Raw genomic sequence first — 12,401 nt, 5'->3', positions numbered from 1 at the left:
ACATTGCATAACTGAAGCATTGTTTTCCAAGGGGATTATTATTGTGAGAACAGTTTTATAAAATGTTTTGAGGTTCTTGAGGATGAAGAGTAGGTTTTGGGGTTTTTTTCTGAGATTTAAAAGCCACCACTTCAGAAAAACTCATGTTAAATGAATGAATTTGATTGTGCAGTGTAGTTATTACCTCAATGCTTTAACAAAATGTGGGTTTTTTTAACTGTACACGTAACACACCTTTAATATTCAGATAGATATTACGGAAAAGAATCCTGAAAGCTACCTCTCAGCAGGAGAAATCCCACTGCCAAAACTTTACATTTCCATGGCTCTCTTCTTTTTCCTCTCTGGGACTGTATGGATCCACATACTTCGTAAACGCAGGTAAGTTCAGTGTGTGTGACAAGTAAGGTCCTACCTTGTTTGGTTTTTTTTTATTTTTCACTCCTCTTCTTCTAATGCCCAATTCACAGTCAGATTTGATCTCTTAAAACTCCAAATTTGGCTCAGATTTGTATGCTTAATACACACAGTTTATATTTCAAAACTGCTGCAGGCAGTATTGTTGCAGACTGTCATTCTGAAGTTACCAAATCTTAGGTTGGAAGTTCTTCAGGTAGTGTACATATTGTGGCAAAAAATAGACAGGAACTTCCTGTAAGTGATGTCAAAAGGAGATGACTTTGAAAATAAATAGCAAGAAAAAATTGATCACTTTTCTTTATTTGGGAAATGGCAACTTATTACAGTAGAGAGCCATAAATATCTTGATTGTGATTTGAATTATGTTTAGCAAATTTTGTAACAGTTAATATATATATCAAGGGTTTAGAACATGAAGTTGAGATGTTGCTCAGGATGTTGCAGAAACTTGGACTGCAGCATTAAGGGGAAACTTTTTACAGTCATGGTCAGCTCAGCCTGGGAGCAACTGCTTGACACAGGTTTTAAAGACATATCCTTGGAAACTGAAATTTCTACTGCTGGCTTTTAAGTTATACTTTTCCTTTTTTTTTTTTTCTTGCCAGAAATGATGTCTTTAAGATCCACTGGCTCATGGCAGCCCTTCCTTTCACCAAATCCTTGTCCTTAGTCTTCCACGCGGTGCGTACAACGTCTCTGCCTGAAGCTGTTCAGCTGGGAGGCAGAAATGTGGAACCCAGGACATGCTGTTAGGGAAATCTGCTTTGGAGAGAGGACAGTGGGAGGCAGAACTGCTCTTAATACTGAAGCAGTAGAACTGAACTGCAGCTCTTTGGAAGTGTTTATTTTCATCAGCAAGTGCTGACCTTAAATCCAATTGAGATCGTGGCCTGAAGTGTTGAAGCAGGAAGGGTTGAGGGGGTGAATGAGTTCCACAAATTTTAATGTTTTGGCCATCTGCAGTTGGCCTGAAAGCATGGGCCATCCTGCTGCTTCAGCTCCAGGACTTGCAGTAGATATTAATAAATTAAGACCTTGATGTTTGTAAAATTCAAGGGCAAGGAAGTGTTATGGTGTGTGGCAACAGACCTCACCTTATCAGCTCTGAGGCTTTCCACAGTTGAGTTGTATTGACTTTCCCTTTCCACTGGAAATGTCATTAACAAAGGTAATGGCAAGCATTTAATCCTTCAGTGTTTGTGCCAACCATAATCTTCACCTTCATTCCCATGGTGTTATACCTGCTACAAATATTTTTGGAGTCTAATGAAGTGAATCTGCCTTCCAGTGAAAATGAAACTTAGCAAGCTTCCAGTCATCTAATGCAACTGAAGCTGAAAAATGAATGAATAAATAGGTTCCAACTGCAGTTGTTCCACTGTAACTAAGCAGGGGAGTTGTGTGGGAAGGATGTAGATTGTACAAGATACATCCACTAGCACTTAGGAAATAGAGCAAATGGAAATGATCTCATTGTTGCTAAACAAAAGTAGAATGTATTGGGAGGAAGTGCTCTCTGAATGTGACAGAGCTGGGTTTGTACACACTGACTGGAAAGTGAAACTGGCAGTGGATGTGGAGCAGACCTGTTTTTAGAGGTTGAGGTGTTAAAGAGCAGTTTGTAAAATGCTGTATTTTCTGCTTCCAGATCGACTATCACTACATCTCCTCTCAGGGATTCCCCATTGAGGGCTGGGCTGTTGTTTATTACATCACTCACCTGTAAGTATGTCAGAAGATTGATGTGATAGATTCAAATCTATGCCACTGGGGCTGTCTCCCCCCTGAACAAAGTGGGAAATTGTTGTATTCTCATGCAGACCACAGTATCAAAGACTCAGCAATCAGCCCTGTGTGAAGGGGAGAGCTCCACTGACAGAGGGCAGCTGCAGAGAATTGGCACTTCTGTGGGTGGAGGAGTAAAAGGATAACACATGCTTTATTTTTCTTTGTTCACACTAATATTCAAGTATCTAATTTGCTCCTGGTGTGAATGGTAAGTGGGTACAGCTGCCAGTATTTGTTGCTGTTCACAATGGTGAATGGATGATTCCCCCAGGAAAAGATTGCATATATTGTGAATGAAGCCTAATATTGCTCTGTGATACACAGTTGTAGCAAGTGCATCTGCTTTACTATTGTGGGATGGATAAGTGCTTGCCAAAATTATGGATAGGGAAGCATTTGTTTGGGTTTGTGGCTTTATTGGCAGTGGGAGAAACCTGGGCAGAAGAGGAAGTGTGATAAAATAAAATGAAGTCTCTCACTGCAGTGTCTGTTTCTCTTCCAGACTGAAGGGAGCTCTTCTGTTCATCACCATCGCCCTCATTGGCACAGGCTGGGCTTTCATTAAACACATCCTGTCAGATAAAGACAAAAAAATTTTCATGATTGTCATCCCACTTCAGGTGAGGACTGAGCTATGCTGATAATCTCTTTCTTGTGGGAGAGCTGCTTGTGCAAATTGGAAAAGGCTGTGAGAGCTTCAAACATTACCACATAGTTCTTGCTAGTATGAGCTTATTGGCTGTTTCCTAGTCCAGAAGTTACTGTAGTTCTCCCAATTTTTCTCTCATATTGAGCATGAGATAATAGTGATCAAACAGTTTCAGCAAATAAAAACTGGCAATAAGGCTTGGAATGAAAAACTTGGGCTGGAAAACAGTGCCAAACAAGTAAGTAGAGGAATTGAATTAAAGTTGTCACTGCTAAAATGCTTGCTGAATGTCTTAATGAAATAAAAAATGGGAAAAACAAGACTTGTAAGTCTGTTGGGTCTGAGGGAAACATTCCCAGTGGTTCAGAGTGGTCAGTGCTGGTCTGCTTAAGGAACTGAAGTACATTGGAGAGCAGCACTTTTATTTGTTGTATGTAGAAGATATTTCCTCCTTTCCAGATGTGAGCCCTTACCAGAAGTATATTTAATTAGTGTTTGAGACTCTTACAGAGCTCAGGTGTGGAGTACAGAAAATGGTCAATGACCAGTCTGAATTACTGGCTTAATTTAGAATGTTTTTATTATTGGCTGTATGTGCCACACATTCCCCTGTGTGTGTTTCAGTAACTACATTTTGCTCCTGTTTATCTCAACTGATACAGTAGATTCAGCACACTATGTAACAAAAGAACTACATTCTGAATGTCAGCAGGAGTAAGTTCTCTTCAGTTTTATTTCTGGAAATCTTATGAAGCTGCTGCTGAACGTGTGACTTTTGAATGTAGAGCTGCAGAAAAAATACTGATTTTTGTGGCTGGGTATTTGCTGAATTGGCAGCCCATCTGTAGTGGCCCCTTGGGCAGTTTCTAAACCATAACCATGTCCTGTTGTGTAGGTACTGGCAAACGTGGCCTACATTATCATAGAGTCAACAGAAGAGGGAACAACTGAGTATGGACTGTGGAAAGAAATCCTTTTCCTGGTGGACTTGCTGTGCTGTGGAGCCATCCTGTTCCCAGTGGTATGGTGAGTTCTGTATGTGAAAAACATCTGAACTAATGGGCATCAACAGCTCTGCCAAAGCAAAAGAGTTCTGAGGTCCTGTGGAGTCAAGTATCCTGTTAACTTTTAAGGGCCCCATCAGCCTTAACATTTCAGTCTAGTGCTCTGGAAGATGCTCATTTTGGGGAATGTTAGAATGGGGATAAGGGAAGGTGGGTGGCAGTTTAAATGTGGCCAACACTGTGCAGACTGTAGGTGCTTTTGAAACTTGAAATTTTCCAGAAGTCTTGACTTTCTAAATTGAAAAATGGGATTTGGCTTCACTGGCTGAGATTAGATACTTGACTGCTAAATTTCAAAACAGTAGTATTGTCTGAGATCAGGGCTGCCTTCAAGCAGAGTAGCTGCATGTTTATTTGACTGTTTATAAGAAATAATCCCACAGGGAGCATTTCCCCGCCCTTCCTTCCACCCTACTTGGCAGGGAATAATGTTGGTTATATAAAACTCGACCAAAACACAGATAATTCAGATAAACATGACTGTTGCTGCTTGCCAGTTTGCCAGAACATTTATCTTCTAAATGTGTTTTGTCTTAATTGGATAAACAGCTGGGTTTAAAGGAGGATATCAAGGAGCTTCTGGCTCCTTGGTTATTAAACACAGAATATTCCTCTTTTTCTCCAGTATCTTAATTTTTTCTTTTTTTATTTTTTTTAAATGCAGATTATATAAATGTCTGGTAGCATGTCATCACTCTAGAGGTAACTCTAGAAGTGTTTGAGAGAGAAGTGTCACCCAGTAGATGGAAATAAGTTTCAGTTTGACTTGTGGAGGTGGGGTTTCAACTGTCCTTCTCTTCCCCTACACACTCCTGCTGGCCTTCTGCCAAGGCTGGGAGATGTCTTCCAAGAAATTGGCACTACCCACTTGTCCTTCCCCTTGCTCCAGTCAAAATACTTCAGCTCTGAGGTTGAGAGCATTTGGCAATGGTAAATAAAAGCTCAGGAATCTTAATTTCAATTGCAGAGGGACTGATAAAGGTGACTTCTGCAGTCACAGTTCTTCCTACCTAATGCTGGGATTTCTGTGTCCAACCCAGTGAGGTGTTGATACAAAAGTTCCTTTCCATAAAGGAATTGTATCTGAAAAAGAAATGTGAGCTGTCTTGTGACTGTTTATGATGTGCACTGTTCCTGCATTGCCATGGTGCCAACATAAACTGGCAGTGAAGCCCCTGACATAAAACCTTGCCCCTTTTTCCTCTGGATAGTGTCACTGCAGCTGGTGGGATGACTCATGTGAGCAAGGTGACTAAGACTTGGCCCCTGAATTTACATTCCTGCAGGGTAGTTTCTGTTACATAAGTTGCCTATGTAGATATGTAAGCTGTAATCAACTATTTAAATGAAAAGAGCTTAAAAGAGCAGTAAGATGCTAAATGCTTGGCAGTACTTTAAAGAGTAGCTCAGCTTAATTGTGCAAGTGGAAAGCATTATGCTGGAAAATGCCCCAGTTTCTCACTCTGCTCCCTCCCTCCCACAGAGCCTTCTGTAGGCTGAAGTAGGTTTTAGCAATCTGCTTTCTTAATCCCTAGGAAATAAAGATACTTGAGCTGGCTGCCTGAGCTGGGGCATGAGGGTGAAGTGTGTGCAGTGCTAAGCACAGTTAATTATGAGTATGCTCCAGTCATAAAGAGCTAACAAAACTTTTCAGTGATCTAGAGGACTACTGTGAAAGGGAGTATACAACTTATCATTAATCTATTGTTTATCTTTATTTTTCAGGTCAATAAGACATTTGCAAGAGGCATCAGCAACAGATGGGAAAGGCAAGTAATCTATATTCTTTCTCCTCTTTTCTGCTATGTGTTATAGTGCCAGAATTGCAAACACATGAGGCTGATGTAAAAACCAAACTGAGACTGTATTAGTGCCACTCTGCTTTTCCTCAGTGGGCTCATGGGAATAACTTTTGGAAAATTACCTTTTTCTTGTATTGCTTTAATTATCAGAACTGCAGTGTATAACCCATTCTCTGCTGCTTGCACAGCTCTCAGTGCTGGAGCTAGACATGACATCTAGAGCAAATCATCTTGACAGATCTGCCATTTTTTCCTCACTTGAGTGTTCAGAAACAGAACTAGAAATGAATTCCAGAATTGCTGACTATTAGCCCAAATAGACCCACTTATTTCAATTTCTTCAGAAATGTATTCCTGACAGAATAGAGGGAAATAAACCTCATTATGAAACAAAGCATAACTTGGCATTCAATATAGCACAGCTCCTGACTTGTCCATGTTTGTGCAGCAGCTCCAAGGGCTGCCTGTGGAAAGTGGAGTTATGTTTATTGTAGCACTGAAAAGGAGCTGATGGATGGAAAGGCAAAATGTGGCTGCTGCAGTCTGTGTTTTTCCTGCCTTATCTGCTCATTTCTTCTGGATTAGTTCCTTGGATACAAGCTGTAGAGCACAGCACTGACTTCCTTGGAAGCAGGCAGCCTTTTCCATCTTCTGTCTTTTCATCTTTTTCTCTTCTGTTTTTTCCATGGCTTGTGTCATTCGGTGCTTTGCTCTTCAAAGGTTTATTTGTAGAAGCTCATTTGTTGGCAAAGCCTTTTAACTTCAGTCTCATCCTTCAACTCCTCTCTCCTTTCTGGAATTCTGTACTCAGGTCTGGGTACATCTTCCAGCCTTTTCCTTGGCTTTTACAGACACTTCTGAATTTCACTGCTGATTGTAGGTGAAATATAAGGTTGGGTACTGAACTTAGCTCTGAGCAGACCACAGAGCTAAGTTCATTTTTTGCTGTCTGTTACATTTAAACAATACTTATGATGAGCCTGGCATCTTTTTTGATGTTCCAAGCTGTTAAAAAAAGCCACCAAACAACAACCCTACAAGTTTAAAAAAAAAAAAACCAAACCAGCCCAAGCTTAATGGTAGAAAATTATTAATTTCTAATAGAAGCAAAGGTTAAAAAGGTCAGTTAGTGTAATATAAATGTTATTGATAGCTTTCTTATCAGTGTCTTCACTTGGATTCAGTGGCATTTACTGATGGATTTGTTTTACCTTATCCACTGAGTATATGTTCTGGAGTATTTATGCTTTTACCTTTAAAGTTCAGTTTTCCTCAAAGCAGTCTTTCTTCTGAACCAAGGACTTCACACCTGTCAGGCTTGGTTCTTAGCTGGGTGAATCTGATGTCCTGGTTGAGCACACAGCAATTAATGCATGTAATTAAGACACCCTTCAGATCCATGTGGCCCCAGGTGATCTCCCTCCACCTACTTTGGTTCTTATCACAAGATGGTGCTGTGGAGTTTGATAAACCTCAGACATTCTGAGAAGGAGAGAAGTGAGGTGGATGTGAGGGATGTTCAGTGTATAGGCTCAGCCTATCTGCTGTCTCTCATACTGGATGAAATCCAGATCTGAGGAAATCCAGGCAGTTCTGTAGGATGCACTGGGGTGTGTAAAAAATGTAGAGGGGAAAAAATGGTATTTTGAGAGGAACTGGCTGTGTCTTTACAGCTAGTCAGTGCTATGCACAGTAGTGCTTAAGGTCTGGTTTAGTCCTGTTTTGTGCTCTTCTCCATGGCTGATGATGCTCTATCATGAATGTTGCTTGTGAATCTCCTACTGCTGTTCCCATCTGGTTGTGCAGATCCTACAAGTCCAGTAACTGTGTATTCAAGGGGACTTAGCAACTGTGTTATGCTGCACTGATAATAAAAGAATAGCTAAAGAATAGATTTTCAGGGAAAACATTGCACAGGCTGAGAGCAGATTGTGGCTGCAGTGCTGGGACTCACTTGTGAAACACAATCTGCTTGGACTATTTAGAGGCTGTTGATAGGAGCCCACGGGGAGCAAGTGAATGGCACTGTGATGGCAGAAGCAGAATGCTACCCTAGTGCTGTCATGCTGTTAGGTGTTTGGTTGAGAAAACCAAAAGTGATTTGGCTGCACTGTAAAAAGGTGAAATCATTCATGTTAGGCTTATCAATGAATTTTCTTTACTAGAGCCACATATTCTGTAAGCTTCCCTTGGAGGCCCTGTTCTTCAGCCCTGTGCTGCTCAATATCTCAGCTTCTCATGAGAATACAAAATAGAACCAGTGCTTGCTGTTAAAGCATGAGCACTTTTTCCCCCTGCAGTTAAAGGTAGCTTGGGAAATTGCATATTACACATTCAATAGCTGTTTCTCCTGGCACTCAGTCTTCTGGTGATGTCCTTCCTGGTGAGAAAGACCTAAGGAAAATTAGTTTTGGTTCCTTGCATCTGTTAGGACTAACAGCTCTAGGACTTTATGGCTCAGTATCCTGGTGGTGTTTCCTGACTGCTTGTCATGCTCTCTTCAAGCTGCTTCTCCACCTATTTATTAGGTAGCAGTCCCCTGAGACAAGGGACAGTCATGACTGGAGTGTGACTGGAGTAGGAATGAAGCAGATTTGGATTTACCAGACCTTTAGTCTGGACTTGTCATAGGCCTTTGTTTTAGCAATGTGCAATTAATAAAAAAAAAACCCTTATAAGTAGCACTGATTTGGAGTCACTAGCTAATAGCAATTTAGACTAGATTAGATATTATACAAGAAAAGTAAAATGGGAAAGCTGGAGAAATAGTTCTAAAGCCAGAGTTATCCAGGGAGACCTTACATACCCAGATGCTGTGGATTGCTAGTGAAGAGTAGGCAGGGCACAGTGCTGTGGCTGAGTTTGAGCTGCCTGGCTGTTTGCTTTTTTCCCTTGAAGGTGATCTTTAAAGCAGTATATCTGACCTGCACAGGCTCCTTATCTTGCACAGCAGTGGGTGTAAACATCCCATTTTTAGAATCTTTTTTCCTCCCCTTTTAAAATCGCCACCTTCAGATTTAAGGAAGTGCTTAGCTACACCTCTTTGATCTGTCACTATATCTTCCTTCAGGTGGGAGCCTTTGCTCTCTGTCCATTTGTAGATCTGCATTGCAAATGTCTTGCAGATTTAAGGAAATCAGCCTTGCAGACTGACCTAGAACTGTTCAGCCTGCAAAGCTGCTCAGCTGCCACCACCTTGTTTACAGGCATCTCGAGAAAAGAGATGGAGTGTATATATTATTTATGCATCATTTTTGTTTAAAACTCTTAAGTTTTTGGTCACTGGACCTCTCAAGTCTCATAGCACACCCTTGTGATCACATCCTCTGTTGTTTGAAGGAGGGATGGGGTTGCAGTTTGCTGCAATTTGTTCTGCTGTGTGTTTGTGATGAGAGATGTGGCACAGCACAGTCAGATCATGGTTTGCTGTTTTCCTTGAGCACTGCAGCATGTTCCAGTTGGCAGCAGAATTAGGGGAAATTCATTGCAGCCTGTCACTCCCAGGAATCATTCATTCCCTGTGTTCTGTGCAGTGGGCAAATGATGATTAATGCTTTTGTGCTTGCCCCCATGTCAGGAAAAACCATTTGCAGTATTCAGTGTCTCCCTGCTGCTGTGCCATGAAAATGCTGTGCACAAAGAGCCTGGTCCTGTGTGGTGCAGAGCAGCCTGTGCTGGGATGGGCTCAGCACCACTTCCAGGTGTCCCAAAGAGCTGTCCAGGGTTGATGTGGCAGCTCTGTGTTGGAGATAGAGTGCTTATCCTGTGCTTTGGACTTCCATCTGACCCTGGTGGAGCACTTTTGTGCCAAATGGCTGATGTGGTTCAGGACATTCAAGAGTAAAGAGTCTGTGCCACCTTCTTCTGCATGACACTGGGCCTTGCTGTATCTGTCTGACCTCTTCTTTCTAGTACAGGAATGCTTTTAAGCAGAGAGCCACACTTCTCAGAGCTGCTTTTATAAGGGTTAGATCTACATGTGCTGCATTGGGGAGAGCAGAAAGCTTCCATTTACAGCTTGATAATGGCACAGATCACATCTCAAATGCACCAGCATGAGTAGGGCAAGCAAAGCATGGCAGAAATACTCTCAGCTGTACCTTGAGCACGTTCACTGGCTGCATTATGGGTTTTTTTATGGATTGTAATGTCTGGGCTCGAGCTCCCTGCACCCTCAGCTGCAATCCTGTGATTGTTATTACATACATACACTGAAAAGGTCAGATTTATTCATCAAAAGGCTATTGTGTGGTGTGCAAGTGAATGGTCCAGCTTCTTTTTCCATCTTATAGACAGCCTCAACATTGGAAATTAGCATGGGGGCAATGTCAACAGGAGACTGCTTATCAAAATATTGGGGTGTGCTGTTTTGATCAATGCAGATCAGGCTATTGCAGGCACAAGCTGTTAAAGTAAATGATGATAGAGAGAAAACTGAGGGAAGTACAGGATAGATGTTATAAGTCTTTCTTGGATTATGGCTTTTATCTTTTTAATTACTGTCTGAAAGAACATGAATTAATATCTAAAACCTTTAGTGGAAGGTTTCTTTTTAAATTTTTTTTTTCTCTGCAGTTAAGTACTGTCCTTTACAAAACAGTTATCATACTCAAAATATAAATGTACCCAACTTTTACTGCATGCTGTGATTGCTGCTGTGTTATCACAGCCTTACAGGTTTGGGTTGCAGCTGATTCAAGTTGTAAGTGACAGCTACTGGCTGAGCCTTGCTCCTTGTAAATGCTGCTCTTGCTGTCCAGGCTGCCAGGCTGAGGTGAACAGAAATCTTGGAGTGTCCATGATAGCAAGACTCAAATAATACTGCTTGGAGCACATTCAGCCTGTGCAGAAGCAATTCACAAGCTGCTGATGCCAAGCAATGATGATTTTAGATTTTTCTCTAGAACACTGTGTCCTGTAACTTGGAGTTGTTTAAAAAAAAATGGCAGAATTTTGTAGACTTGTATTAATGCTGACTTACATATCTGATAGTGGAGAGAAATATTGCTGCAGTTGAAGAGAGCAAGTCAGCTCCCACAGGTGACTCCTTAGTCTTTCTCCTTGGTGGTAGTTGTGGTTTTTTTCCTCTCCTTGCCCTTCTTTCCATGCTCATTTATTCTGGATATGTGAATATACCAATTTATGACTGTTTGTTATTGATTATCATGATGAATAGCTGAGATGTTGAGCTGTGTTCCATCAGCTGGGAGAGGTGGAATTATGACACTTCCTTTGGCAGTCAGATCTTTGGCTCTGCTGTCCTCTCATCCTATGCATGAATCCACCAGAAATGACTCCCAGCTCACTGGTGTTGACTGTAAAGCACTGATAGACTGGCAGTTTGAATCACAGCTGTTGAGTTGGTGTTCCTTCAGCTACAAAGCCTGGTAATTCTCCTGGCCTGTTAGTGCACCAACTGGTGGCAGTTCTTGAAGTTGGACATGTTGAGTTCAAAATAGATCCTTCTGTGTGCAAACCTGTGTGTGGGAAATCACAAGATCTTCATGGTCACACAATGCAGCTCTTCTTTAAATAGGACAGTATTGCTTCAATTTTTATTCACAATTCAGTGCACTTATCATACATATTTACATGCTTTAATCTTTCAACAGCTCTGTTAGGAAGAGCTTTTGACTTGAGATCATCAGTCAGTTCATGCCTTGTGTTGGTCAGGTTGCTGCTTTTAGAGTGTGTCTGCATCTGAGGTGTCTGAGCTTTCAGTACTACCCCAGGAACTCTAAAGGAAAGGGACCCTTGATCTCTAGATTATAAAACTAGTTTTGTAACAGACTGCTGTCTGTGTCTTCACTGTACTTTCCATAGTAGGAACCTACAGGAATTTATTTGCAGTGGTGCATTTGACATTTCCTTTGCATAAGAAAAGCTGTTTTGTTTTTGTCAGAGGAGGTGAAGCATTTCTTTGGGAGCTATTAGCTCTCTTCTCTCCCTCATGTGAAATACTGTATTTTGCTGTCTTGTGAACCTGGAAGACCTTACATGCAAATATATGCAGCCTTTTATAAATCATCACAGTGGGTGAGTTCTGAGGGGGTGCAGGTGAACTTCAGCTCGATGTATTGCACTTCCACATCTGATAAATACATTATAAGGACTTGGAGGGAATACCAGTAAATATGTGGCAATATTTTTTAACTGGCAGCTCGTGTCCATTGGCTCTGAAGTGCATCTCTGTATGCTGTCAACATATTCTGGACTCTTTGCCTCTTGTGCCTTTTGTGTTGTCACAAAAGCATCAGTGGCCTGTGTTTATAATCCTGCACACATAAAAGCTGACTCTCAGACCAGAGCTGACAGCTGCTCCATCTGTTGTTGACCTCAGCTGGTTGACATGAGTGTTCTGTGCTGCTCCAGCTGATGTGATCTGTGCAGTGTGTGCAGGTTTGCCTGGGGCCTGGGCTCAGGACAGTGTTTGGGAGCAGCTCAGGATGATTTCCTGTTTCACTTGTGAGCTGTGGCTGAGCCATGAGTGTTAGAGGACCCTGCCTGGGTATTAAAGAGTTGGGCTGCTGTTCAGCAAGGTGCACTGGTTCCCAGAGCTGTGATTACCTGCCAGTTGCTGAGTTCAGCTGCAGGCATGGAGCAGGTCAGGGAGGGCTCTGGAAAAGACAGGAATTTTCTGGAAGGCAGTGTCAGGTGTTGTGGCCCTTCTGGCAGGAC

General features: G+C 41.8%; 2 protein-coding genes across 17 annotated transcripts in view; one reads left to right on the top strand and one right to left on the bottom strand.

Moving 5' to 3' along the window:
• The window catches only part of FNBP1 (formin binding protein 1), a 385,839-nt gene that overhangs the window by 107,834 nt on the left and 265,604 nt on the right, over positions 1–12,401 (bottom strand). The window lies entirely within an intron of this gene.
• Positions 1–12,401, top strand: part of GPR107 (G protein-coupled receptor 107) — a gene marked incomplete at its 3' end in the record, with an annotated part of 35,426 nt that overhangs the window by 11,556 nt on the left and 11,469 nt on the right. For all 3 annotated transcript variants that reach the window (XM_079324540.1, XM_079324542.1, XM_079324541.1), the window contains 6 exons: positions 248–381; positions 1,026–1,101; positions 2,069–2,142; positions 2,711–2,828; positions 3,753–3,883; positions 5,647–5,690. In XM_079324540.1, the coding sequence (XP_079180666.1) occupies positions 248–381; positions 1,026–1,101; positions 2,069–2,142; positions 2,711–2,828; positions 3,753–3,883; positions 5,647–5,690 (577 nt within the window). The remainder of the gene's footprint in view (positions 1–247; positions 382–1,025; positions 1,102–2,068; positions 2,143–2,710; positions 2,829–3,752; positions 3,884–5,646; positions 5,691–12,401) is intronic.

This window comes from Erithacus rubecula, assembly GCF_903797595.1.
Source record: "Erithacus rubecula genome assembly, chromosome: 21".
NCBI classification, from domain to species: domain Eukaryota; kingdom Metazoa; phylum Chordata; class Aves; order Passeriformes; family Muscicapidae; genus Erithacus; species Erithacus rubecula.
The sequence above is the reverse complement of the archived record's forward strand: the minus strand, read 5'-3'. Positions and strand labels throughout refer to the sequence as shown.